General features: G+C 41.6%; 2 protein-coding genes and 1 long non-coding RNA gene across 4 annotated transcripts; 1 reads left to right on the forward strand and 2 right to left on the reverse strand.

Annotated features, from left to right (window-relative positions):
- Positions 1-577: 577 nt before the first annotated feature.
- LOC115371838 (ubiquitin-protein ligase E3A) lies at positions 578-13,962 on the forward strand. Of its 2 annotated transcripts, none has more exons than XM_030069404.1 (11): positions 578-878; positions 1,619-1,663; positions 3,244-3,548; positions 4,743-5,995; positions 6,435-6,579; positions 6,901-7,106; positions 7,402-7,566; positions 8,823-8,978; positions 9,083-9,156; positions 10,241-10,384; positions 11,133-13,962. In XM_030069404.1, exons 1-11 carry the CDS (start codon positions 814-816, stop codon positions 11,251-11,253), a joined length of 2,679 nt encoding a protein of 892 aa, XP_029925264.1. In that variant the 5' UTR covers positions 578-813; the 3' UTR covers positions 11,254-13,962. The 2 variants fall into 2 exon arrangements, with proteins under 2 accessions (XP_029925264.1, XP_029925273.1); XM_030069413.1 differs by having other exon boundaries at positions 608-838.
- A 563-nt stretch (positions 13,963-14,525) lies between these two features.
- On the reverse strand, positions 14,526-18,357 carry LOC115371851 (cyclic nucleotide-gated channel cone photoreceptor subunit alpha-like). The gene is made up of 4 exons (XM_030069424.1): positions 18,325-18,357; positions 16,923-17,024; positions 16,719-16,825; positions 14,526-16,571 (listed from the first exon to the last, which is right to left on the reverse strand). The coding sequence occupies exons 2-4, from the start codon at positions 16,937-16,939 to the stop codon at positions 15,214-15,216; spliced, it is 1,482 nt and encodes a 493-aa protein (XP_029925284.1). The 5' UTR covers positions 16,940-17,024; positions 18,325-18,357; the 3' UTR covers positions 14,526-15,213.
- A 1,649-nt stretch (positions 18,358-20,006) lies between these two features.
- Positions 20,007-22,717, reverse strand: LOC115371860 (uncharacterized). Its single transcript, XR_003929401.1, has 3 exons — positions 22,538-22,717; positions 21,331-21,384; positions 20,007-20,105 (listed from the first exon to the last, which is right to left on the reverse strand). It is a non-coding gene; the product is annotated as an uncharacterized LOC115371860 (long non-coding RNA).
- Position 22,718: the final 1 nt, after the last annotated feature.

The following is a 22,718-nucleotide window of genomic DNA, read 5'->3' on the forward strand; positions in this document are numbered from 1 at the left end:
CATGTTGGTCAAGCTGGTACAGTTTCATCATTGTTTGAAATGTGATTTAAAAATAAATTTGACATATATCATGCTATATATTATGCACTAGTATCAAACTGATAAGTGCCTAGGTATAAAGTCTTTTAAGGAAAAATAGGTTCTCTGAAATCTATCTGAAAATTATGATTAATTATTGTGTCCACTGTTTGTTTGTTTGCATTTATTTATTTATTTTGTTATTATTATCTTTGGTCTTCGCTTGTCATTGTCTAACTTATTTCTTTCTTCTTCTTTTTTTTTTTTTTTTTTTTTGGAGACATATGACCTTTAATTTATTAATTTTTATTTTAATTTAAGAAGATTTATTTGAAATTTTAAAAAACTATGTTTAATTATTGTGACCACAGTTTGTTTGTATTTATTTATTTTGTTATTATTATTTTTTGTCTTCGCTTGTCATTGACTTTTTTTTTTTTAATTTAATTTATTAACGTGTTTTTTTGTTTTTTGTTTTTTTCCTCTTCAGGGAAGGTTGATTTGAGGTTTCGTCAAAGGCACTCGCTCTGGTGCCGCGGTGCGTTGTGGGAAATGTAGTCCCAGGCTCCGCCGCTGGCTGACGGTGAAGTCAAGATGGCTGTGAACGAAAGACAGAGGAGAGAGCATGTAGCGGAAAGGCCGTAACTGAAGTTTTAACTGAGAAAATCGCTCACAGATCACCCGGACCTTACAGATTCAGAGTCGCTTTTTTAATCCAAGTAGTTACTCACCCTGCGGAGGAACTGGTGCATTCACAAACACCGACAGAAGAAACAACTGAGGATAAAGTCTCGTATGAATTCCGACGAGAAGGAGGACTGTGAGTGTGCGTCACCACAGGCCGAGACGAGCCCCGCAAGGTGGGGCACGGCGGGAGGAGAGGGTCGGGGATGCCCGGAGAACCGCTGTCGCTGTTAGCCAGCTAGCTAGCCGCTACCACTAGCTGTCACTTTGTCATTGTGCCATATTAATTTTGTGTATCTTCATTTTACATTAAGAGTACCCGGCGGGGATTTTGTTTTGTGTTAAATATTAAATGTTACCGCCTCGGTAGTTCTAACTGAATAACTTTTTGAAATCAGGCCTAATATGTTAATTAGCAGTGTTAGCTTAGCGAGCTAACAAGTCAACGTCATTTCCTATACTGGTTGTGCTAGCGGCTAGTTAGCTAGTGAGGCAGTGTAGCTAAACGTTAAGAATTGAGTATTTTGCTCAGTCGTTTAGCTCAGTTAACCGTCTCATGTTTAAGTGTAGATTAATTATTGGTTTTGGTAAGTTATCAGTGTAAGCCAGTTAATACTAGCCGTGCATTTAGCAGGGTGCACTGCCATCACTGATTGATCCCTAATCAAAGCAAGGTTAGCCGGGTTGCTTGTCTGTCAGCTCTGATGTTGCTTGTCCTAGCTAGCATTTCATTTTCGTTTTTGCAACCTCTCATTGTGGTAATGTGCTGCTAACGCTAAGAGAGCAAGTCTTGAGCCGGAGTGCTGCAGAGCCAGCAGAGAGCTGACTTAACCGTGTCTGTTGCGGATATCATGTCAACACACAGGACAACCTTGATCTCTGTTGCAACTCATACTGTTATTGTGTGTCCAATTAGAGAAAACGAGGAGCCTGAAATAGAAAACCCAGAAGCAAGCCGAATGTAAGTCATGTTTGAGACGTGCTGACTGTCAAACTAGTCACATCCCATACCAGCTTGCAGGTATGCCTGCATGTGAGCATGGGCTGGAAGCTCCAGGGCTGGGCTAAAAATCAAATATCACCTTATTTTTGACTGACCGACTCAATATCAATGGTGTAAAGGCGACAGCTGGTGCTGCACACACAAGACTTTTGATACACCATCAGTAATGAGGACAGGCTAATAGAGCAGCGAGAACATTGTCCAAAGTTCAGAAAATTGGATCACTTTGTTTTAATGCAGCCTTTTAATTCAGGAAAAGACAGCAGTTGTACTATATTATGATATACTGGTATATAAATATAATATCACCATACTTGCCCAGCCCTTGGAAGCTGTCCCTTCTCCACCAGGCCTGTCAAACTGGGCTTGCATCTCTGTTGTCACACATTTCCCATTCTTCATTTTGTGACCTTGTTGATTGTGCCTGTTATAACTGGGGCTGGGAAGAAATGCTTATCTCCCGATTCTATACTGTCACGGTACTTGGGTGCTGATTTGATATGTATTGTGGTTCTATCAGTATTGCAGTTCAATATTACGATTTATGGCGATTTTTGTTTTTTTGAATTATCCTCTAGTTTCATGAGGCGCTGATTATCTTAAAGGTCATAGTGTGTCATTTTATACAGTGACAAGTTTCAAAAAACAGTCTCACTGCAGTGAAATGGCTGCTATGTGGGCTAACATCAACACACATGAATCAAATGTGGCTCATTGAATCCACAAGAGTCTCAGCTTTCCAGTCAAACCCAATTGATGCAACTCCAAGACTGTTTAGGCCCCAGTCTGCACAAATACACCATTTTACAATGGGCCAAAAGAACACATTTGTTCTGCATGCCTTAAGTACAATATTTTAAGTCGATTCAGTAATTTAAAAAATCAGGCACAAAGTTTAAAAACAAATCACAATACTTAAGTGAATTGATTTTTTCCCACCCCTAGTTATAACTAAGTGCTTTCAGAAATGTTTCCTCGTCATCAAAATGTGTCGATTTTCTCACATCAGTGTCTGTTTCTGTACAATACAGAGACATCTATTGTAACTGTCAATATCAGTGAGCATTTTTATGTTCAGAGCAATGCAGTGAGAATTGATGCAGGGCTGAGCAATATAGACTACATCAAATGCATCAGCATTGATTAATGTTGATTACTGGTTGAAATTGTTAAAGACAGTCATTAGTAAAGTGGATATGGTGACCAAGTTCATGGAGGCAAATTAGCAGAACAGCTGAAACGGTCTAAAGTGCATTCCTTTATTGTAATGCAGCTTTTAAAACCAGGAAAAGATGGTGCAGCATGATGTCACAATATGCAAAATCTCAGATTTCTAGTCTCATGTCAATATAGCAGTCAGCCTTAACTTGATGCACAAATTATTCTCTGAAAATTAAATGACACTAGCATGCTAATGAGTTCACACAGGTTTCTCCTTCAGACAGATTATTGTAGCGCTTTACACGAAGTGCTGATTTGATAAACATATGGGGTTTACTCAGTATTCATAACATGTTGTGCCTCACCTCTGAATGCAGGAAGCGAGCAGCTGCCAAACATCTAATAGAGCGCTATTACCACCAGTTAACTGAGGGCTGTGGAAATGACTCATGCTCCAACTCGTGGTGTGCCTCGTCGATGGGCTTCCACCGCATGGACAACAACGCAGCAGCGGTCAAGGCCCTGGAGCTCTACAAGGTCAATGCCAAACTGTGTGACCCCCACCCCTCGAAGAAAGGCACTACCTCAGCCTACCTGGAGAGCAGCGCTCACAACAACTCAGCCTGCAGCAACAGGAAAATTAACCACAAAGATGTCCATTCTGTAAGGGACGATTTCAAAGGTAAGCTGAAGGCAGACGTTATGGATTCATCCTCAAACACACATTTCAGTGAAATGAAACAAAATTCAGTGTAAGGCATACATTTCAGAACTGTAGACGGTTTAGTTTTAATGTTGCAGAAATAATATTCTCAAAAACTAAAATGAGACAGCTAACACTATAATTTGCAACTGATTAATGACACTTAGTGCAGCGTCTGAATCACTGACTTTCTGAGGGCATGATAACATTCTTGAAGACATCACAGATTAGATGTCTGGATTCTGGCTCAATTTAGGATCATGTTGGCAAATGATTTGTGATTGTGACGATTAATTGAACTAGATTATACCTTTTTGTAAAGAGCAAAATTAAGTCTAGCCTCTTAAAACCTTTTTTTAAGTCAAAATTCAACTTTTTTTTATTCATTTATTTCCATATTAACTACATTCCAGGTGTCAGATTGCTCAACCTCAAAGAGAGTGAATTGACTTTTAGACAAAAGTTGATCGACTTGAACTTAGGGGTCAGGTTACCCCAGTGTGAAATGACTGGCAGAAAAAATGTACGGCCCAAATCCATTTCACATCAAGAAAAATAAGCATTTAAAATTTAAATCGATATTACAGTGTATATACTTTCAGCAGCAATATCAATATCACAGATTGACTGATGCAGTTTATTGTAGCTGTTTCCCCAGCAACACCTATGGTTCGCTGAATTAGCCATCATTTTGATTGACCTTGTTGTGTCGTGTGTGAAAGTACAGTATTTTCTGTTGAGGTGGTTTAGCATCGATGTAGTGCTGCTATGGCTTGCTAGCTTTACAAAAGTTTCTTTTCCTGTCTGATTGAAATGGTGTCTGTACTTTTGACATTTTGTTTTAAGTGACTGTCTTGTCATAAATCAAAAGTGTCAGCTCATTGTATGAATCTAATTATTATCCACACATTCTGGTGTTGTTCAGCACGTGCAGGTATAACGACAGTTAAAAACATTTTGTGGATGAAACAAAACTTAGAGGCAAAAAGTTGAGTTGAGGATTTTTACTATTCACATTACGAGTGTTGCTCAAGGAATCACTTCAGCCACCTAATATTTGTATATTCAGAAATGTTATTTTCTAGCAGGATGTGCATAGTTTCTTCATGACATGGCAATCAGTGTTTTTTTGCCTTTTGTTTTTAACAGTATAACATGTAATTTTGTGCTCAGATGTGAATTTCCTGACAGAGGAGAAAGTGTATGAGATCTTGGACATCTGTGGCGAAAAGGAGGACTACTCCCCTCTCATCCGAGTAATAGGTCGGGTGTTCTCAAGCGCTGAGGGCCTTGTGCAGAGCTTCCGGAGATCCAAACCTCACACGAAGGAGGAACTCAAGTCTCTACAAGGTAAGGATGAGGATAAGGATGAGGATGAGAAGGAGGCAGCTGCCTGTTCGACCACAGCAATGGAGGAGGACTCTCCCGCCTCCTCTTCCTCATCAAGGCTTGGTGAGGGCTCCTCGGGGGACAACGATATCCAAAAGCTGGGTCCTGATGAGGTGTCAGTGGACATTGAAGCAGTGCGGCGGATCTATGAGCGCCTGCTATCCAACGAGAAGATCGAAGCAGCCTTTCTGAACGCGCTGGTCTACCTGTCGCCCAACGTGGAGTGTGACCTGACGTACCACAATGTGTACTCCAGAGACCCGAACTACCTAAACCTTTTTGTCATAGTGATGGAGAACAGCAACCTCCACAGCCCAGAGTACCTGGAGATTGCCCTTCCACAGTTCTGCAAGGCCATGAGCAAACTGCCTCTGGCGGCCCTGGCCAAGCTGGCACGCCTTTGGTCGCACTATAGTGCGGATCAGATCAGGCGCATGATGGAGACCTTCCAGCAACTCATCACTTATAAGGTGATTAGCAACGAGTTCAACAGCCGCAACCTGGTCAATGATGATGACGCAGTGGTCGCGGCCACCAAGTGCTTGAAGATCGTCTACTATGCAAACGTGCTGGGCGGTGACCTGGACACAGAACACAACGAGGAAGAGGACGAGGAGCCCATCCCAGAGTCCAGCGAGCTTACCCTTCAGGAGCTGCTGGGCGAGGAACGGCGCAACAAAAAGGGTCCACGAGTGGATCCGCTGGAGACGGAGCTGGGGATCCGCACCAACGATTGCCGACGGCCGCTCATCCCCTTTGAGGAGTTTGTCAATGAGCCCCTCAACGAGGTGCTGGAGATGGACAAGGACTACACTTTCTTTAAGGTTGAAACAGAAAACAAGTTCTCCTTCATGACCTGTCCCTTCATCCTCAATGCTGTCACCAAGAACCTGGGCCTGTATTATGACAACCGCATCCGTATGTACAGTGAGCGCCGCATCACTGTACTGTACAGCCTGGTGCAGGGCCAGCAGCTCAACCCTTACCTGAGGCTCAAAGTGCGCAGAGATCACATCATCGATGATGCTCTGGTCAGGGTATGTAGCCAAATTCCAGTCCCTACATCCAGTTTCACACACCTGCCTTTATGGAATTTTGGTAGATAAATAATTGATTGATCCCTTCAATAAAAATGCACAACATGACAATACACTCAGTAGCCTACAGTAAAAATACCCTCAGCATGAAACTATAGCCTATGCACTACACATTCGCCTGAAGCAACTTTAATCCTGAAACATAAGCTTGTATTGTAGAAAACATATAGAAAAAACATGCCAAAATTAAAATAGCCTGGAGAGGTGGCTTCACTATATACATGAACAAGGTGCTGTTGATGTAGTAGATGGATAATAGTTCCATAGTGCAAAAACAGTGTGCAGTGACAGTGAATAAAGTGATGTGGTTAAATTAGGGACCCAATACACTTATTAATGATGCATTGTGGTTTTTTTTTTCTTTCTTTTTTCTCTGTAGCTTGAAATGATCGCAATGGAGAATCCTGCAGACTTGAAGAAGCAGCTGTACGTGGAGTTTGAAGGCGAGCAAGGTGTTGATGAAGGAGGCGTTTCCAAAGAGTTCTTTCAGCTTGTGGTGGAGGAAATCTTCAATCCAGATATTGGTAGGACAACAAATAATAGGAGTTGGTAAATGACAGATACTTTACTAGTCTACAGACTGCTGAAAGTGCTTTACAGTGTACGCCCCACATTCACACCCACATTCATACACTGGTGGCAGAGGCTGCCATGCAAGCGCCAACCTGCTCATCAGGAGTGGTCAAGGCTTCAGTGTCTTGCTCAGGGAATAATGCTAAAATAAAAGTTTTCACTGAATACCGTGTTACGATGTTAAGAAATATAGTAATGTTGTAGAAGTATGTTCACATTCCCAATCATGTTGAAATGTGTCTGTGTTTTCATGCCATCGGGTTCTCCTGCAGGGATGTTCACATACGACGAGCGCACCAAACTTTTCTGGTTCAACCCGTCGTCGTTTGAGAATGAAGGCCAGTATACGCTAATTGGCATCGTTCTGGGTCTGGCCATCTACAACAACTGCATCCTGGATGTCCACTTCCCCATGGTGGTGTACAGGAAGCTGATGGGCAAGAAAGGCACGTTTCGGGACCTGGCTGACTCCAATCCGGTAGGAACCTCAATCCACTGAGTCCTTCGTTGTTGTTTCAGTCAGTATGAAATTACTGTAATACTACTGCAACAGTGCAACAGTTACCAGATCGTCTTCTTCTAGGGGCCAGATTTACTGTTTACTGTCATTATAACTGTTAGTTGCAGCTTCTAATATGTTTTTGAATGATTCGACTGGTATGTTGGGACTTTGATTTATTATCTTTTTGACATTTGACTGAAATTTGAATGTTGAAATTTGTTCAGCCCTATTGACTTTAAAGCCTGGCTGTTGCCATCTGTGTGTTGTGCAGGTGCTGTACCAGAGTCTGAAAGAGTTGCTGGAGTACGAGGGCAGCGTGGAGGAGGACATGATGATCACCTTCCAGATTTCACAGACAGACCTGTTTGGAAACCCGCTCATGTATGACTTAAGGGAAAACGGGGACAAGATCCCTGTCACAAATGATAACAGAAAGGTGAGTGAAGCATAAAAGACGTATAATTTTTCCAAATTACCATCACACTCTTGTCACTGAATTCTCAGAATTAAAACAAACCCTGATACTTGGCATGTTCAACATACTGCAGCTGGTGGTGCAAATGTACCCATTAAATCACTATCACAGTGCAAATATGAAACTGCAAAGGGGCTGTTAAATTAGCACTAATAATTGGAAATTAATTGGTTTCTGGTACACACCAGTTTGAACAACATACATCAGCAGAAAAATTTGTTTCCACCACATGTAGGTAAAGGTCAGATTTCTGCAGATTTACGCAGTCAATACAACGGACACCTTTTTAATTTTTGCTGGCTCCAACTATCCGGTGCTGCATCGCCAGTCGGGAGACAGAAATAGAAACTATAATACTGACTTTGTTTTGAATCCTTTCTGTTGAACAGAGCTACTGTCACTGCTGCTGCTCAGATTTCCACACTTGGTATCACATCTAGATTCGGTGCCATGTGTGAAAATATCCGTGCGTCGAATTCAGATCTGACCACACAGTGAAAGGCAAAGGCAACCACGGCAGCTGGACAACCAATTTGAACGGGCACTGGGTTTTGCTCAGTCTGGTTACCGGTTAAAAAGTGGCTCAATCACTTGAACATGAGATCAAACAGCACCCACCTGTGTTTCAGTACCTCATCGAAGCCCCTCTCAGCCTCATGCATGTTCCTACGTGTGGCTCTGATACATTTGTTTTTTGTTTTTTTTTTAGTGGAGGGAAAGTGAGCATGCATAGCAGCGCAATATGTGATTGGTTGTTTGATTTTAACAAATGAGACGACAGCCTCCGCAACAGCCTTGAAGACCGTTTTTTTCCCCAGTGCATTTAGTTTGGCTTGGACCCTGTATGTATTATGGGGATTTGTCGAAATTGTGAAGGATAAAAGTTAAATACACTAGCTTTAAGGTCTGGACAAATGAAAATAAAGCAGTTGTTTTAGCTTTGCGTTAGACTGCAGGCCATCATCACTAGAAATGTAGGAGAGTTCAGACAGCTCTGTCTCTTCATTCCAATCCATAAAGGCTCATCCACATTTCAGAGTTTTCTTTCATTTTTATACTCTGCAATTTTTCTCCCTTTGATAAATGAAATCATAGAGATCCTGGTATTCAGAGTTGCATTATAAACCTTTCCCCCAAGGTTAGCTGCATGTCTAAGTACCCTTCAGAAGTTTGACATATAATGGTAACCGTCCCTGTGCTACTTTGTGTTTGTGCAGGAGTTTGTGGCTCAGTACGCCGAGTACATGCTGAACAAAAGCGTGGAGAAGCAGTTCAAGGCCTTCAGGAGAGGCTTTCACATGGTCACCAACGAGTCGCCATTGAAATATCTATTCCGGCCAGAGGAGATTGAGCTCCTCATTTGTGGAAGCAGGGTGAGCTTTTTTGGCAGACATTTTTAATACACCATAGAGTAATCTGAATATTTTGCTTTCTTTTCATTTCCACTAATGCTTTGTTTTTCCTCTTGTGCTCACAGAACCTAGACTTCCTAGCACTTGAAGAAACAACAGAATATGACGGTGGTTACAACAGAGATTCTCGAATCATCAAGTAAGAAATTGTGTGTGTGTGTCTGTGTCTGTCTGACTGTGCACAAGCGGTAAATGAGGTTTGAATGCAGCCCAGTGTGCACAAACCCGCTGACCCTGGATTGCACTCAGAGCAGCAATCTGGCGCTCCTGGTTCATGCTTGACGGCGAAAGTGGCATGATGGTTACAATAATGTATTTGAAGACACTGACTGGGTCCATTAACTGCAATTACCATGCCAGGTTTTACACCACCTTGAAACAATGCAGCACCGTTAACGTAAACATGCTTTAATCTAGCATTGGTTGAACAAAGAGGAAGCGGGCAAATATAAATGTTTTTCTTCCTGGTGCAAGGTTACTATGCAGGAGTTTCCTGCAGACGCTCCCTGCCGGATCTACTTTCCAGCTCAAATAGGAAAATAACAAGAAAAGAGATGTTTAATTTCCTCAAAAAATGGTACCAGGACGTTTTGTTTTTATTTTAGCATAATCCACTTTGTTTGTGTTCATTTAAGTGCTAAAATTGTGATTTTAGGACCATTTTCTTTGCAGGAATAAAGTATTGTGGATATACAACCCAACATTCTACCAAAGTTCAAGTTTGCTTTAAGGCCATGAAAACATGAACCTAGAATGGCCTTTCTGTCTACAGGGTTTACTGTAATTAATCCCAAAATTAACCAGCCATTTTTTAACCAGACAGTAGAGTAAATAAATTCACCAGTCATCATTAAATTCACCAAACTCAGTCAGCACCATTACTTCAGCAGCTGGATGATGGCTATTACCCATTTTGATGGCATTTCCATAATTTTTGTAAATGTGCTGTTTTATTTTACTGCGTTCCCACCCCTACAGCAATTATAGCAAGCAGTAAAACCCATAATTAAAATAATTATTACCCAAAATGATTTGTAGAGTAACATTCGCAGTAAAAACCATACATGAAACTTGTCATTTGGTATTTGAAATATATTTATATTTGCACTTTGTCAAAGTCTTAAGTTACCAGTTCCATCAGATCCTGTGTCAGCATTGTAGTGGTAGTGTAGTGGCATGAATTATTTATGAGCCTTTGAATGTGTTTGCTTGCGCTCCTGCAGGGAATTTTGGGAGACATTGCACTCATTTGGCGAGGAGCAGAAGCGTCTGTTCCTGCAGTTCACAACCGGCACTGACCGGGCGCCCGTGGGTGGCCTGGGCAAGCTGAAGATGATCATCGCTAAGAACGGCCCAGACACCGACAGGTGAGACCGCTCCGTCCTCCAGTCTGCACCTCTTCTCTCTGTGTACGCTGCTCCAGTCCACACAGAAGGACAGGAGATTGTACTTGCACTTTCTGAAAATCATTCTCTCAAGTCTGTAAAGCTACAGATTTAGTTTGTAACAGGAGCTGCAACACAACCAACTGAAAAATTTCAACATTAGGTTTCAAAGATCAAATACATTTCTCACCTAAAATTGAAATGTGTTTTTCTGGTGGCACAAATCTCACACTGTGTCACACAGGGTCCAAATTTAACACCTTCTACCTGCCAAATGTTGGTACATTTTGGGTTTGCTTGGTAAATAAATTGGTGTCACTCGCCAGGTGGCCAGTAAGTAATTTGGATTAACAGCGAAGAGTGAGGTTTACACCACTGCCGTGACTAATGTGACCCTCATTGTTCACCGTACCTAACATGACGTCAGCTAATCAAATCAAAGCTGCTTCTACTGTTTGGCTCATTCTCCTTCTACTTACCATGTCTGACTGTTTTTGTTGCAAGAAGCATCTGTGATACATGTCATTAGAGATGTGGAGACAGATTTCTGGTGTTAAACCTCAGTTAAACCTTTTCTCAGTTCAGCCATAAAGTTCATTTTGGACCCTGGTTTCACATCACACTTGGGAGATGCTAGTAGAGGTATCTGTTTCAAGTTGATCAAAGCCAAGTTTGTTGATGCCGTGTGTGTGACCGTCTGTGTGTGCTGTGTTGTGTTTCCTCCTGGCAGGTTACCCACGTCTCACACTTGCTTTAATGTGCTGCTGCTGCCCGAGTACAGCAGCAAGGAGAAGCTGAGGGAGAGACTGCTGAAAGCCATCACCTACGCCAAAGGGTTTGGCATGCTCTGAGCCCCCCTCCACACACACACACTGCAAAAGGACTCCTTTTCAGAAAGCCCCATTAAAGCCCTGCCCCGCCTCGCCCCCTGCCCCTTCCTCCTCCCCTCGTCCAATAATGGAAACGACCTAAAAGATGACAAAATACAGATACAGATCATAAAAACAATTTGAGGAAAAGCAAGTAAAAAATAACACAGGATAAAAGGTTTGAATGATATAGAGCGCTCTAGTAGTCCTTCAGCTGTGCCTGCATCATCCCACATCACTTGGTGTAAGCACAGAGACCTCATGCGATCAAACCCCCTCCCTCCCTCCCTCCCTCCCCCCTGCATACACATTATGTCAATGTGCTGCAGCCCCCCCACCCCCACCCTTCTTTCTATGTACAGAAAGGATCTTTTTTTTCTTTATTATTTATTTTAAGGTTGGAATTGGTTATTTTTCATGCCTGTCTGTTGTGATAGCTACCTAGCTGGTGGGAAGGGGAGGAGTGGGATTAAATTATGTGAATCGGGACAATGCATAAACAAATAAATATAAACCTTGATATTTGTTGATGCAAAACAAAGCTGTATCCATGTAGTCCTAAACTCTTGTCTAGTCGACCAGTTTCTCCCAGTTTGATTACTTCTACGCATCGTGTTTCTCTCCTCGGAGGAAAGAGCCCTTCCCAGCCATTCAGCTCACAACCATCGGTTATCTTTTATTTCCAGTACATTTTTCATCAGAGTTAGCATTTGGAAAGTCACTGTCGTTTTGTCTCAAATGGCACATTATCAGATAGCATTTTTATTTTTAATTTGTCTTTTTTTTTTTTTCCTTTTGCGCCATTTGGAACACCGCGGGTTATACTAAAATCTTGTCAGAGCTGTGTAAGTGCACTTAGACATTTTCAGAATGTTTTTTTTTTCTTTCTTTCTTTCTTTCTTTTTTTTTTGGGCCACAGATTGCCATGATTGTTTGCAGCATTTTATTTCCATGTCTTCCTGTGTTGACAATTCTCAATAAATAAAAAAAAAAAACAGTATTTATAAATTAGTGCGGTTGGAACCAGAATACCCTATTGTGCACATTTTAGAAGATTATTTACACACTTTAGACCAGTCACTGATAAAGACGGGCTCAGCAGTGTGATGTAGCTCTTAGAGCCAAACGGCTTGTATCGACATACCAACATAGAGCTGCTCTTGTGCCAACTAATACAGCCACCTGATTGGCTAACTCCCCCCCAGTTATTTCTTGGCGCAGGCACTTTGTGTTGCCTCCTTATGAATTAGTCCTCTAGAAATAGACACTCCACACTGCAGAGTCTGTTAAATATAACCCTGGTTTAGCTGTAACCTCCACCTGTAGAGTCAAGGCATCGTGTGCTAAATAAAGTGTCTACAGACATTTGCCAATTGTCACTGATAAAGCTTCGGTCCCCTGTGATCTGGACAAAAAAAAGTCTCATAATGGCACTTTTTTTGTTTTGTAATATAGATTGGAATACCAACTGTGAAATAACTTCCTCCTCAGCCTTGGCAGTTCTTTTTCTCCGCGCTTTTTATTTTATTTCTTTTTCTTTTCTTTTTTTTTTTTAAAGGTTCTGGACAGTTTAATAGGGGAGTAATCACTCTTTGAAGAGGGCTGAAGTGATGCTGCATGCTGTCCTCACAAAAGGAGTCCCAGTGCTCAGCAGTGGCTGATTCCCTTCCCCTGCACTCGTCTGAATTTAGACAAGATTCAGCAAACATTCAGCTGTTATTTGACAAGTCAGGTTGACTAAGAACATTTTTTTTGTTCATTTTTTTTTTGTTTGTTTTTTAAAGCAACACCCTAGGAGAGTTAATACATATTCATATATTCTAACCTAGCAAGGACTGCAACAGTCTTTGTTGGTCAACGAGAAGCTTCTTTGGAGCAGTTGGGGGATAAGTGCCTTGCTCATGGGCATTTCAATGGTTGTTGTAGATAAAGGTGATGGTGTATAATGATGAGGTTAGTGCCCCCCCGCCTGCCGCCCCCTTCCTCAGCTGTGTGGGTGCAGGAGGAGCGTACAAGAGGGAACACTGAAACACTGCTCAGATTTGGGTGATGTTAGCAACAGTATGCCACTAAAACCAAGGTGCTCAGGCCACCGCGACATAACACAGCAACCCTGAGCCATTTTGTCTGTTCTATTTGCTCTTATTTTCTCATGTCCTTGGTTTTCAGCCAGACCTGGGGAGAAATAATAGTGTCTAAAATACTTTTTATGATTTGTTCTTGCCTCTTGAGGTGCCAGGCGGGTGGGTATCGCCAGTCGGGATGGCAAAGTGCCAGAAAGTTTGGACAAACACTGGAAAGAGAAACAACAGTAAACTTTTGTGGAATTAACTGGCATTGTCCCGACTGGAGTAAACCCCCAACCGCGTGGAACTCGAGGCAGGTTAAAATAAACTCCCGAGATTTATTTACCGCTGTTAGTGGACCCAGGTCTGATTTAAAGCTGTCTGTCATTTCTTTGTACCTTTTGATTTGAACTGCTGAAGATGCTGCTCACACGGACTTGTAAAGGACTTATAGGGGCCTTGTGAAGGCGAAAGGAGAAAGGGTTAACCTTATCTGGGGAAGGGAAGCAGTTCTTTGTCGGTTGGCTTGAATCAACAGTTAACATTTGAAAAAGACACAAATTGATGAAAGGCTAAAGTATCAAGTGTTGTGAAAACATGCTAAATAAAAGTGACTGCTTTTTTCCAAAGTTGTACTGGTGAATAGTTCTGATTTCAGTCCAGAGTTCATGTCTCACTCATTGAAGATGAATTTCATCCACGTTTAATTTTAGTTTTGATTTAAGGAACCTTTACCTACTACTGCTGACTACACTTGACTAATATTTAGATTGCATACATGTTTGCCATGATGGCAGGAAGCAAAATTTTTCTTCCCCACAAGGCACAGGTTATTCAAGAAGTAATCACTTAATTTTCCACAGCAAAAGACCTCTCCACTACGGTCTTATCAGGATGGCTGGTGCTACTGATAAATCTAGCAGCTACAGTCATTTACCAGTCTTGGACTCTGATATTCCATAATAAGTGCTAAAAATAATGTAGACTAAGAAATAAGCACCAAGGTGGCTTGTAATTTTAACAGCTATTGCAAAACTAGGCAGTAAATAAATGGGTGTGTGGTCACAGCCTCTTAGATGGATTTCTGTATCTGTTCTATAATGCAACAAGACTACAATGTTCATAATAAAAGCACTCATGCGTCGTTTATTGTGAAATTTGAAAATTATTTTACAGTTGATCATTTTTAACTGCAAACAATATCTTAACTTTTTGACAGCGGTGCTTGACGAAATCAGACTACTCTTTTAAGAAATCCCAAAAACACATTGCATTTGAAAAGATGATCATATGATGCTGCAAATGCTGCACTAGAAGACAATAAATTACATTACAATTGTGGCCATCAAATGCATTCACTATATTGATGAATGGGAGGAAAATGGATTAATAGTGAATTCCATCTTGCAAATTGTCAAAAAATTGCAGCTGACATCAGACCTTGGCAACTGTGTTTAGAAAAAAACAAAGTCCAGTTCTTGGTTTAGCTTAAAATAATTTCCAAATCTAAATTTCCTCAAGACTCCTTTACATAAATATTGGCAGTAATGCAGCATTGCCGGATGCTGTTACACCTACCACAGTGCATAGATGTGTATGCAGATAGTCACCTCTCAAGGCTACCATACTATGTTATATATAAGGGATGATGACTGGGAGAAACACCCCAATGTCCTTGTCTGTCCAGCTGTCGGTCAGATGCCGTTTGGGTCACACTGGTACCCAAAGCACCTCATAGTACCAGGGTTGGCCTCAGAAGGAAGGGTCCCTTCCCCTGGTGGTGCTGGTGCCATAATCTACCCGTTGAGCTATGGAGCATCACCTGCTAGAGTAATACTGCCAGACTATTTCAAACATCATCCTGCAACACCCCAGATCAGCCATCCACTCTGAGGGTTCGGACCTGATTCTCCATATTGCTGAGGCGCTGCTTGATTTTACGTTGGTGGGATTCATATTGTTCTGTCACCTTGCTGAGTTTGAGCAACATGACGTCTAAGTTCGCTTGCAACTGATCGACCTTAACCTCCATGTCTTTGGCATCAGAGCTAGCGTTGGCGGCTGACTCGTCTATGAGATTGTCTTTCATCAGGATCGCCCTTCCCTTCTCCTCCAGGGCCTTTTTAGCATCAGGGTACTCAATTAGTGCCTCCATTAGATCATCCTTGGACAGGGCGAAGAGATCAGAGTAGCCAACACTTCGGATATTGGCGGTTCTTCGGTTGCCCGCCTTACTGCCCTTGATACCGAGGATGCTGATTTCCCCAAAGTATGCCCCATCGCTGAGGACGACAAACTGGGTGACCCCATCGTCTGCTACCACAGCCAGCTTTCCTTCTTTGATGATATACATTTCCCTGCCAATGTCACCCTTCTTACAGATGTAGTCACCAGGACTGAAGACCTGCGGCTGAAGCTTTAGGACCAGCTCAACAAGCAAACCTGCCTCACAGTCCTGAAAGATGCGTACTTTGCTCAATGTCTCCAGATGGACATTGATGGCGATCTCAGCCTTCAGCTTGTCCGGCAGGTTCCTCAGCACCTGTTTCTCATCGCATGTTTTTTCCTCTGTCCAGAGGTAGTCAAACCACTTCACCACCCTCACCTCCAGGTCTTTGGTGACTTTACGAAACTGCATGTACTGCTTGATGGAGTCAATCTTGGCCTGGAACTCTGCACGAGCAGCATTCATGTTGGAGATCATAGCACCGACGTTTCCCACGATGGTAGCAAAGATCAGGACGCCAGTGAGGAAGTCACAAACCACAAACAGGTATTCGACATCTTGGATGGGGGGTGGTGTCTCTCCAATGGTGGTCAGTGTGAGTGTGGACCAGTAAAAGCAATAGATATACTGTCTGGCCAGGCGTCCGTTCACAGGGTCCCTAATGTCTGGATACACCCAGGTATCCGAGCCGAAGCCAAGGACTTTGGAGACGGCGAAATAGAGGCAAGCATTCCAGTGGATGATGATGATGATATAAAGCACAAGGTTAGCGATTCGGAAGATGTTGGGGAAGTTCGTCCGAGTTTCGGTTCGGTCAAAAAACTCAAAGAGGCGGCCCAGTTTGAAGAGACGGTTGAACCTCCACTCTGGGTTGTCGATACCAATTTTGAGGAAGACAATATCAGTGGGAATCATTGATATTATGTCTAATTTGAACTGTGTTGTCTTCATGTAGTTTTCTTTCAGGACCTTTGCATCTTTCACAAGCAGTCCTTGCTCCAGAAAACCTGTTGATACATGAATAAGATGTGCATTATTTTTGTTTTTATTTTATTTTGTTTTATTTTATTTTTTTGCAAGAGATCTATGGTCTGAAATAAGTGTTCTGTAAGCATGTACCTTGTCATGGTTTAAATAAAAATCTTTTGACCAACCTGTCCTGGCCCTCACGAAGGTGTCTACATAATAAAGGGCATCTGAGATGTAGTCAAGAACCATCCATGTTGTTGTGTTTGTGTACTGCAGTTCATTGAAACAAGACCTGGGAGAAGCATAAACACCGTAAGATGGACCATCAAAAGACAATCAATCAAAAAAATCACTCATAAATGAAAACACAAAATCCAAGAAATTCAGACCTTGTCACCAGCAACATCAAGTTGTAGAACACTGGGATGGAAATTGTGCTCAGCCAGTAGTAGTAAGTGTCAGTGGCAGGGTCCAAGATCCACACCTCCTTTCTGGAAAAAAAGAATACAAAATTGATTGAATGATTGATTATAGTAATTTATTCCAGCATTTGGGGAAAAAGGCAGGGAAGGGGTTATGGTCAAGTGTTTCAAAATGAGATTGTTTTACAAGTGGTCTCTTCAGGTAATTTAGGCCTAACTCTCATCAGAAGAACGTTCATGAGCTACATACACAAATTTCCAAGATGAGGATAACGTTTTCTCTGTGGTATTGAGATTGGTATCGAGAATTGTGGATTTTTACCTTCACTGGCACCAACGACTACAATTCTGATACTGTGACATCCCTGATACACCCTGCCATCAATAATACTATTTGCTATTTGTACTTCAATATTATAAAGTAAACAATCCACATAGACTAAACTGCCAAGGCCCACTCAGTTGTACACCCACCCGGCTTTATCATCTATCAACAACTCTGCTACAAAACAAATGTGCAAATAAATGTGATTATACACAAAAATGCCAAAAGGCTAAAAAACAACATGAAACTGCCTCAGTATTTATTTCTGGGCAGTAAAGGCCAGCTCCTTATTTTTTTTTTTTTTTGTCTGAGAACATTTTGGTTGTGTGTGAGAGGGCAAGAAGGCTCCATTTAGCCTGAGTTTGAGCTGAAAACAATTTACTGAAAACTCAACTTTTAATTTTACTATTATTATTAAAATCACTGTGTATATTTCTCCTGATTCCCATTTCCAGCCCTGGTTTAGTGAAAGAAAGGAGAATGTTTTGTGTTTTACTTTTATATGTACCAAAAAACACAAGACCCCATAATTTACCCTAATGTACGCCATGTAATTTTACACACACCTCTTATAATAAAGGTTGATGTGTTACTTTGGCCACTAGAGGGTGCCGATAGTTTGACCTATCGAGCCAGAGGGTCACCTCCACAGCTGTCAATCAATGCCTGCTCTAGATGAGTGATTAAATAAAAATCTGTTATCGGTTACTTTTAGAGTTATATATCGTCTTGAGAGATTTGCTCCAAAATTATCATAGTTTTTGTGTTTATAATCATATTGACTCAAGAATGTAAGATTTTTTTCCCAAGGTATATGATTTTTTGTGAATGGAAGCTTCATTCATTCTGTTTGGGATGTGAGTTTGAAATAGATTTTCTTGCAAATTAATAATGTGAGACCCAAATGACCACTTCCAAGTGTAAAAATAATTATTCAGACTCTATTTTTTTTTTCAGAATGACTTCCAGAGATCAAATGATGTAGAGAATATTCAGTTTCAGTTTCAAACAGTTGAAGTACTTTGTACACGTCATCACACTCACGGAGGCTCGTCTTTCTTCTTGTCGTCTTTCTTGTCATCTTTCTTGTCGTCTTTCTTGTCATCTTTCTTTTCGTCCTTCTTGTCGTCTTTCTTGTCGTCCTTCTTGGCGTCCTTTTTGCTGAAAACAACAATCCAGAAGGTGGGAGTGCATTATTAAACTAAAAAAAAAAACAAGCAGCATGGAACAGTCCAGATGTCTCATCCTGCAGGCCTTTAATCAGTGTTGTGCATTTATTGCTTTAATAACAAAGCAACAGATTGCAGAACAGATTTAATAAGTAAACTCAACACTCATATAGTGCATGATGAAGAAAACACATTATTTTACCCTTTCTGTTACCTGTTCTGCCTTTTCAGCAACAATAGAAAGAGATTAGTGCCATGGGAGATAGAATTTAAATTGCATTTTATTCTATTTATTTATTTGCTCATATTGACCCGTTCACTTGAAAATAAATCTAGTAATAAAACCAAAGCAAAAGTAGAAACGACAAACCACTTTCCTTATATGAGAAAACCCCCAGTAACACACCAGAAAGTGCAAGTGTCAAAAAAATTATATTTAAAAGTCAGTTTTACGCAATGGCATTCAACTTCCCTCACAAATTTCCCTTACAAATTCAACGTAATTTCAGATTTGAATGTCAGTTTAATGTCAGATTCCCACGATTCAGATGCAGTGTTTGGTGGCACTAGTTTCTTTACGCCGGGTCGGGTGATGAAGGGGTTAACGGGGCTGACGTGAACGCTGCACGGCACTCACTCGTCCTTGTTGTTGCAGTTGTTGGTGTTGAGGGCAGCGAGGGCCGACGGAGCAGCGCTGGAACACAGAGCAACACTCAGTCAGGTGTGAGGAGCAGCACAAAGACAAATCACACTTCAAATAAAGTATTGGGTGGAATATATATATGTTCCCTGGGTGAAATATACAGTAAAATATAATAATAAAAAATTCTAGAGCTAAATTTTGTTTGATTTTACTATTTACTACACTTGGAGCGTGTGTAGTTTTTTTCTTATATTCTTTGTGTTGAGCTTTTTTATATAATTATTTTGTTATTTGTAGTGTTTAGTTTTCTAGAGATATATATTTCTTCGAGTGTGAATACACTTAAACATTTGGTTCATTTTGTTTATGAGTGTCCCTGTGTGATGTCCAGATAACCTGCCGCTCTAACACAATAATTTCCAGTCTGTCTATGATTCTGTATTATGTACATAATATACTGCAAAACATCATATACTGTAAAAAACTATTGATGCAAACAGATGCAAACAAAGCAGGTTGTGCCAATCCAAAAAATAACAAATTCCAGTACTTTTTTTGAGGAAATTTAATGGCTCTCTTCTTGCACCAGTTGTAATTACATTACAATTACATGGGCACCAGGACTTGGGACATTATAAACAATATTATAACCAGGACAGTATAAAAAATATTGTCATAATCCTCTTTGTTGGTGTTGGTTTCTGTGCTGTAAGTGATATTTTGGGAGCTGTTTTTTTAATGGAAGTGAATGGAGAGATAGAAATCCAGTGTTGTGGATTAGCAGCCCAGGAGAGCACAGAGCAGCTAATGAGGACTCACATCACACCCAGGGAGCCAGACAACACACACACACACTCTACGCCACAGGTCAGGTTTTCTTCAACATCGGTGTAAAATGAGTTTGTCACCTCCTCCTGCAGCTGGCGGTGTCGCTGCTCTCAGCTCTGCCGTCCTGTTGCAGCTCTGCAGGGCCGACTCGCCCAGCCCTCCCAAAGTGCATGACGTGGGACAGCCTTGGAGAAGATGTCCAGTACAAAATACTCAGTTATCAGCAACAAAAAAACTACATGAGAAATGATACTGCCATAAATTTCCATTTTAAAACGACAAAGAAATGATGGAAAATGAGGTGTTCGTTTTTATGTGAATTGCACTCGGAGGCAACATTTCAAGTCACATGCAAACTATACCAGCATAACCGGACACACATCGGTGGAGCATCACATAAAAGTCCATACATGGTTCCCTGTGTGTTGCTGATGTAACTTAAAGGTACAATACGTATGTTAATTTGGATGCAACAGGTTGGTGGCTGAGATGTTTTTTCCAATGTTCAGCTGATTTATGATCTTGCATCACAACACATTTTCCAGCTGCAGTCTTCTTCACTGCTGGAAAAGAGTGCAGCTATCCAAATCCTACCACTTATGTCACATATTACATACACTGATTGAAGCAGGTCTGGATTAAATGGTGCAATAAAATAACCACCAAAGTGACTGGGATGGAAACCAGTGCAATGTGCAGAATACTTTTTGTTGTAGCTTCAAAGCCCTCTTGTAGCTTTCTTGCACAGCGATTTGTTGCACTCTCTCCAGGTGGCAGTGAAGGAGAGTGCAACAGGAAACACGTTGCTGTGCAAATGGTCAGCATGTTTATTTAAGCCTTTGTGTTTTTTGTGTTTTTGTATCAGCCTACAACGCGATGGAAGTCACTTTGGTGGGGAACTTATGTTGGTCCATTAAATCCAGATGTGCATCAGTCAGTAAAATGTGAAACAACTTGATTTATCCAGGAAAGAGATGATGGAGGTTTATTCCAACAGGACAGTTCACAGAGCCAGTCACACAGAAAGGAGATGAAACTGACTCCAACACATATGGTAAGTAGGATGAAGATATTTTAACGAAATATTCCAACATTATGGGCAAAATAACCCTTTTAATTCGACTTCCCTAGACTGAGACACGATGTTGGATACCATTTTCACCTCTGTACGTCCAGTGGTTCAGTTCCTGTGGGTAACATTTGGTGTTAGCTTAGCATAAAGACTTGAAGTCTATGGGAGTCATTAGCCTAGCCCTGAGATGAAAATGGTATCCAACGTTGTGTCTCAGTCTAGGTGAGTTGGAAAAAGGGGGATTTTGCCCAAAATGTTGGAGCATTCAGCGGAGCTCACGGTGCCTCTGGTCTGGTTTCTCCTCCACAGCAGAGCAGGCGGTGGGTCATGAAACTCACCTGCCCATCAGTCCTGTCCCCGGTACAGACGCCTGCTCCTCAGCGCTCATGGTCCTGGAAACACAGCGGAGCTCGGTCACACACACTCACAGCCACGCTTCACCTTGCCTGGCAAACACAACAAGCCCAGGACGCTGCTTCCTGCCTCCACCTGGCCATCCCAGGCGACAAAGACAAAGACAGTGAGCTGCTGTCCTCTGCAAACTCACCTGTCCTCTCCGCTCCCACAGTCTCTGCTGTCCGGACCGGCCCGGGGTTCGACGTCTCCTCGCACACACACACCTCAGCAGAGCATCAGGATGATCACACACTGCTAACAGAGGACAGTATGCCGGCCTGAGCGTTTAACTCTCTCACACACACACCTTTTATTTTTGTCTCATGAGAATAAACACAGTTAAAGGCCTCTTTTCTGCTGTTTCCTCAGCAGAAAGGGATGATCTGGAGAGGATTTCCTCTCTATTCTGGATTAGTGTTATTCCAGAAAACATTTACAGCACATAGACGTTCACCTGCTGCCTCATTTGAACCATTAGATGCTTTTTCTAATATCCCACCCTGAGATTTATCTGTGCTGCTAATAATAAAAAATATAAAAAGCTGGATTGCCACTTCTCTGTGCAGAGCAAAATCAACACAAGCCTTTTTTTTAATCTTACCAAACTGTTATATTTCATTTTTAAGTACATATTTTGGACAAGAATCAACAACAGAAAAATCACATGTTCACAGGCCACAGTAGAGATTTTTTTACGTTATTGAAAGAAACAAAGTGAATTTTGTGCAGCGGGTCAAATAAACCTTTTCAAAATATAAAAGTGTAAAAGAGTTTGTGAGTTAATCTCTGTGTTTTCCCCTTGATCTACTGAGTCATTCTCTCTCTGTTTCCCTGAGGATTAAATAAAAGTTCGAATTAATTAACACAAACCAGAAGAAGAGGAAGAAGTCAAGATGAAATATTGTTTTTTTTTTTTAAGTTTATGCAGATCAGGTGACAAAAAGAGAATTCACCACAGCTCTGTTCAACTCCTCTTAATCCCATTAGCTCAGCCTTCTGCTTCTTGAACACCATTAACTCCAATCCTGCTCTCTCAGATTACACCGGCTAAAATTAGAGCCCCGAGTCGGTGCAGCTCGCAGGAGTTTTGCCTCTCAGCATCACAAGAACAACAGCAGAGGAAGGAGCCGAGCCTCCGTCTGGTTTTACCTGGATGAGAGAAAAGCTGCAGTCCAGAATGGAAATCATGGCGAGCTCTGCGTTAATCCCAGGCTGCTCATCTTCCTCCTCTTCCTCAGGCCGCTCAGGAGAAAAGGAAGCTCATCCCTGTGTGAGTGAGTGTGTGTGTGAGAGTGTGTGTGTGTGTGTGTCTGTGTGGAAGAGACCTGGT

This window comes from Myripristis murdjan, chromosome 2 (assembly GCF_902150065.1).
Source record: "Myripristis murdjan chromosome 2, fMyrMur1.1, whole genome shotgun sequence".
In the NCBI taxonomy this organism is placed as follows: Eukaryota; Metazoa; Chordata; class Actinopteri; order Holocentriformes; family Holocentridae; genus Myripristis; species Myripristis murdjan.

What these genes read in the sequence shown, in the direction of transcription:
- LOC115371838 (XM_030069404.1), top strand. Translation starts at nt 814, where the DNA reads ATGAATTCCGACGAGAAGGAGGACTGTGAGTGTGCGTCACCACAGGCC. An exon ending in TCGATGATGCTCTGGTCAGG is followed by an intron (nt 5,996 to 6,434) that starts GTATGTAGCCAA and finishes TTTTCTCTGTAG; the next exon opens with CTTGAAATGATCGCAATGGA. An exon ending in ACCTGGCTGACTCCAATCCG is followed by an intron (nt 7,107 to 7,401) that starts GTAGGAACCTCA and finishes TGTGTTGTGCAG; the next exon opens with GTGCTGTACCAGAGTCTGAA.
- LOC115371851 (XM_030069424.1), bottom strand. An exon ending in CTTCGTGAGGGCCAGGACAG is followed by an intron (nt 16,572 to 16,718) that starts GTTGGTCAAAAG and finishes ATGTATCAACAG; the next exon opens with GTTTTCTGGAGCAAGGACTG.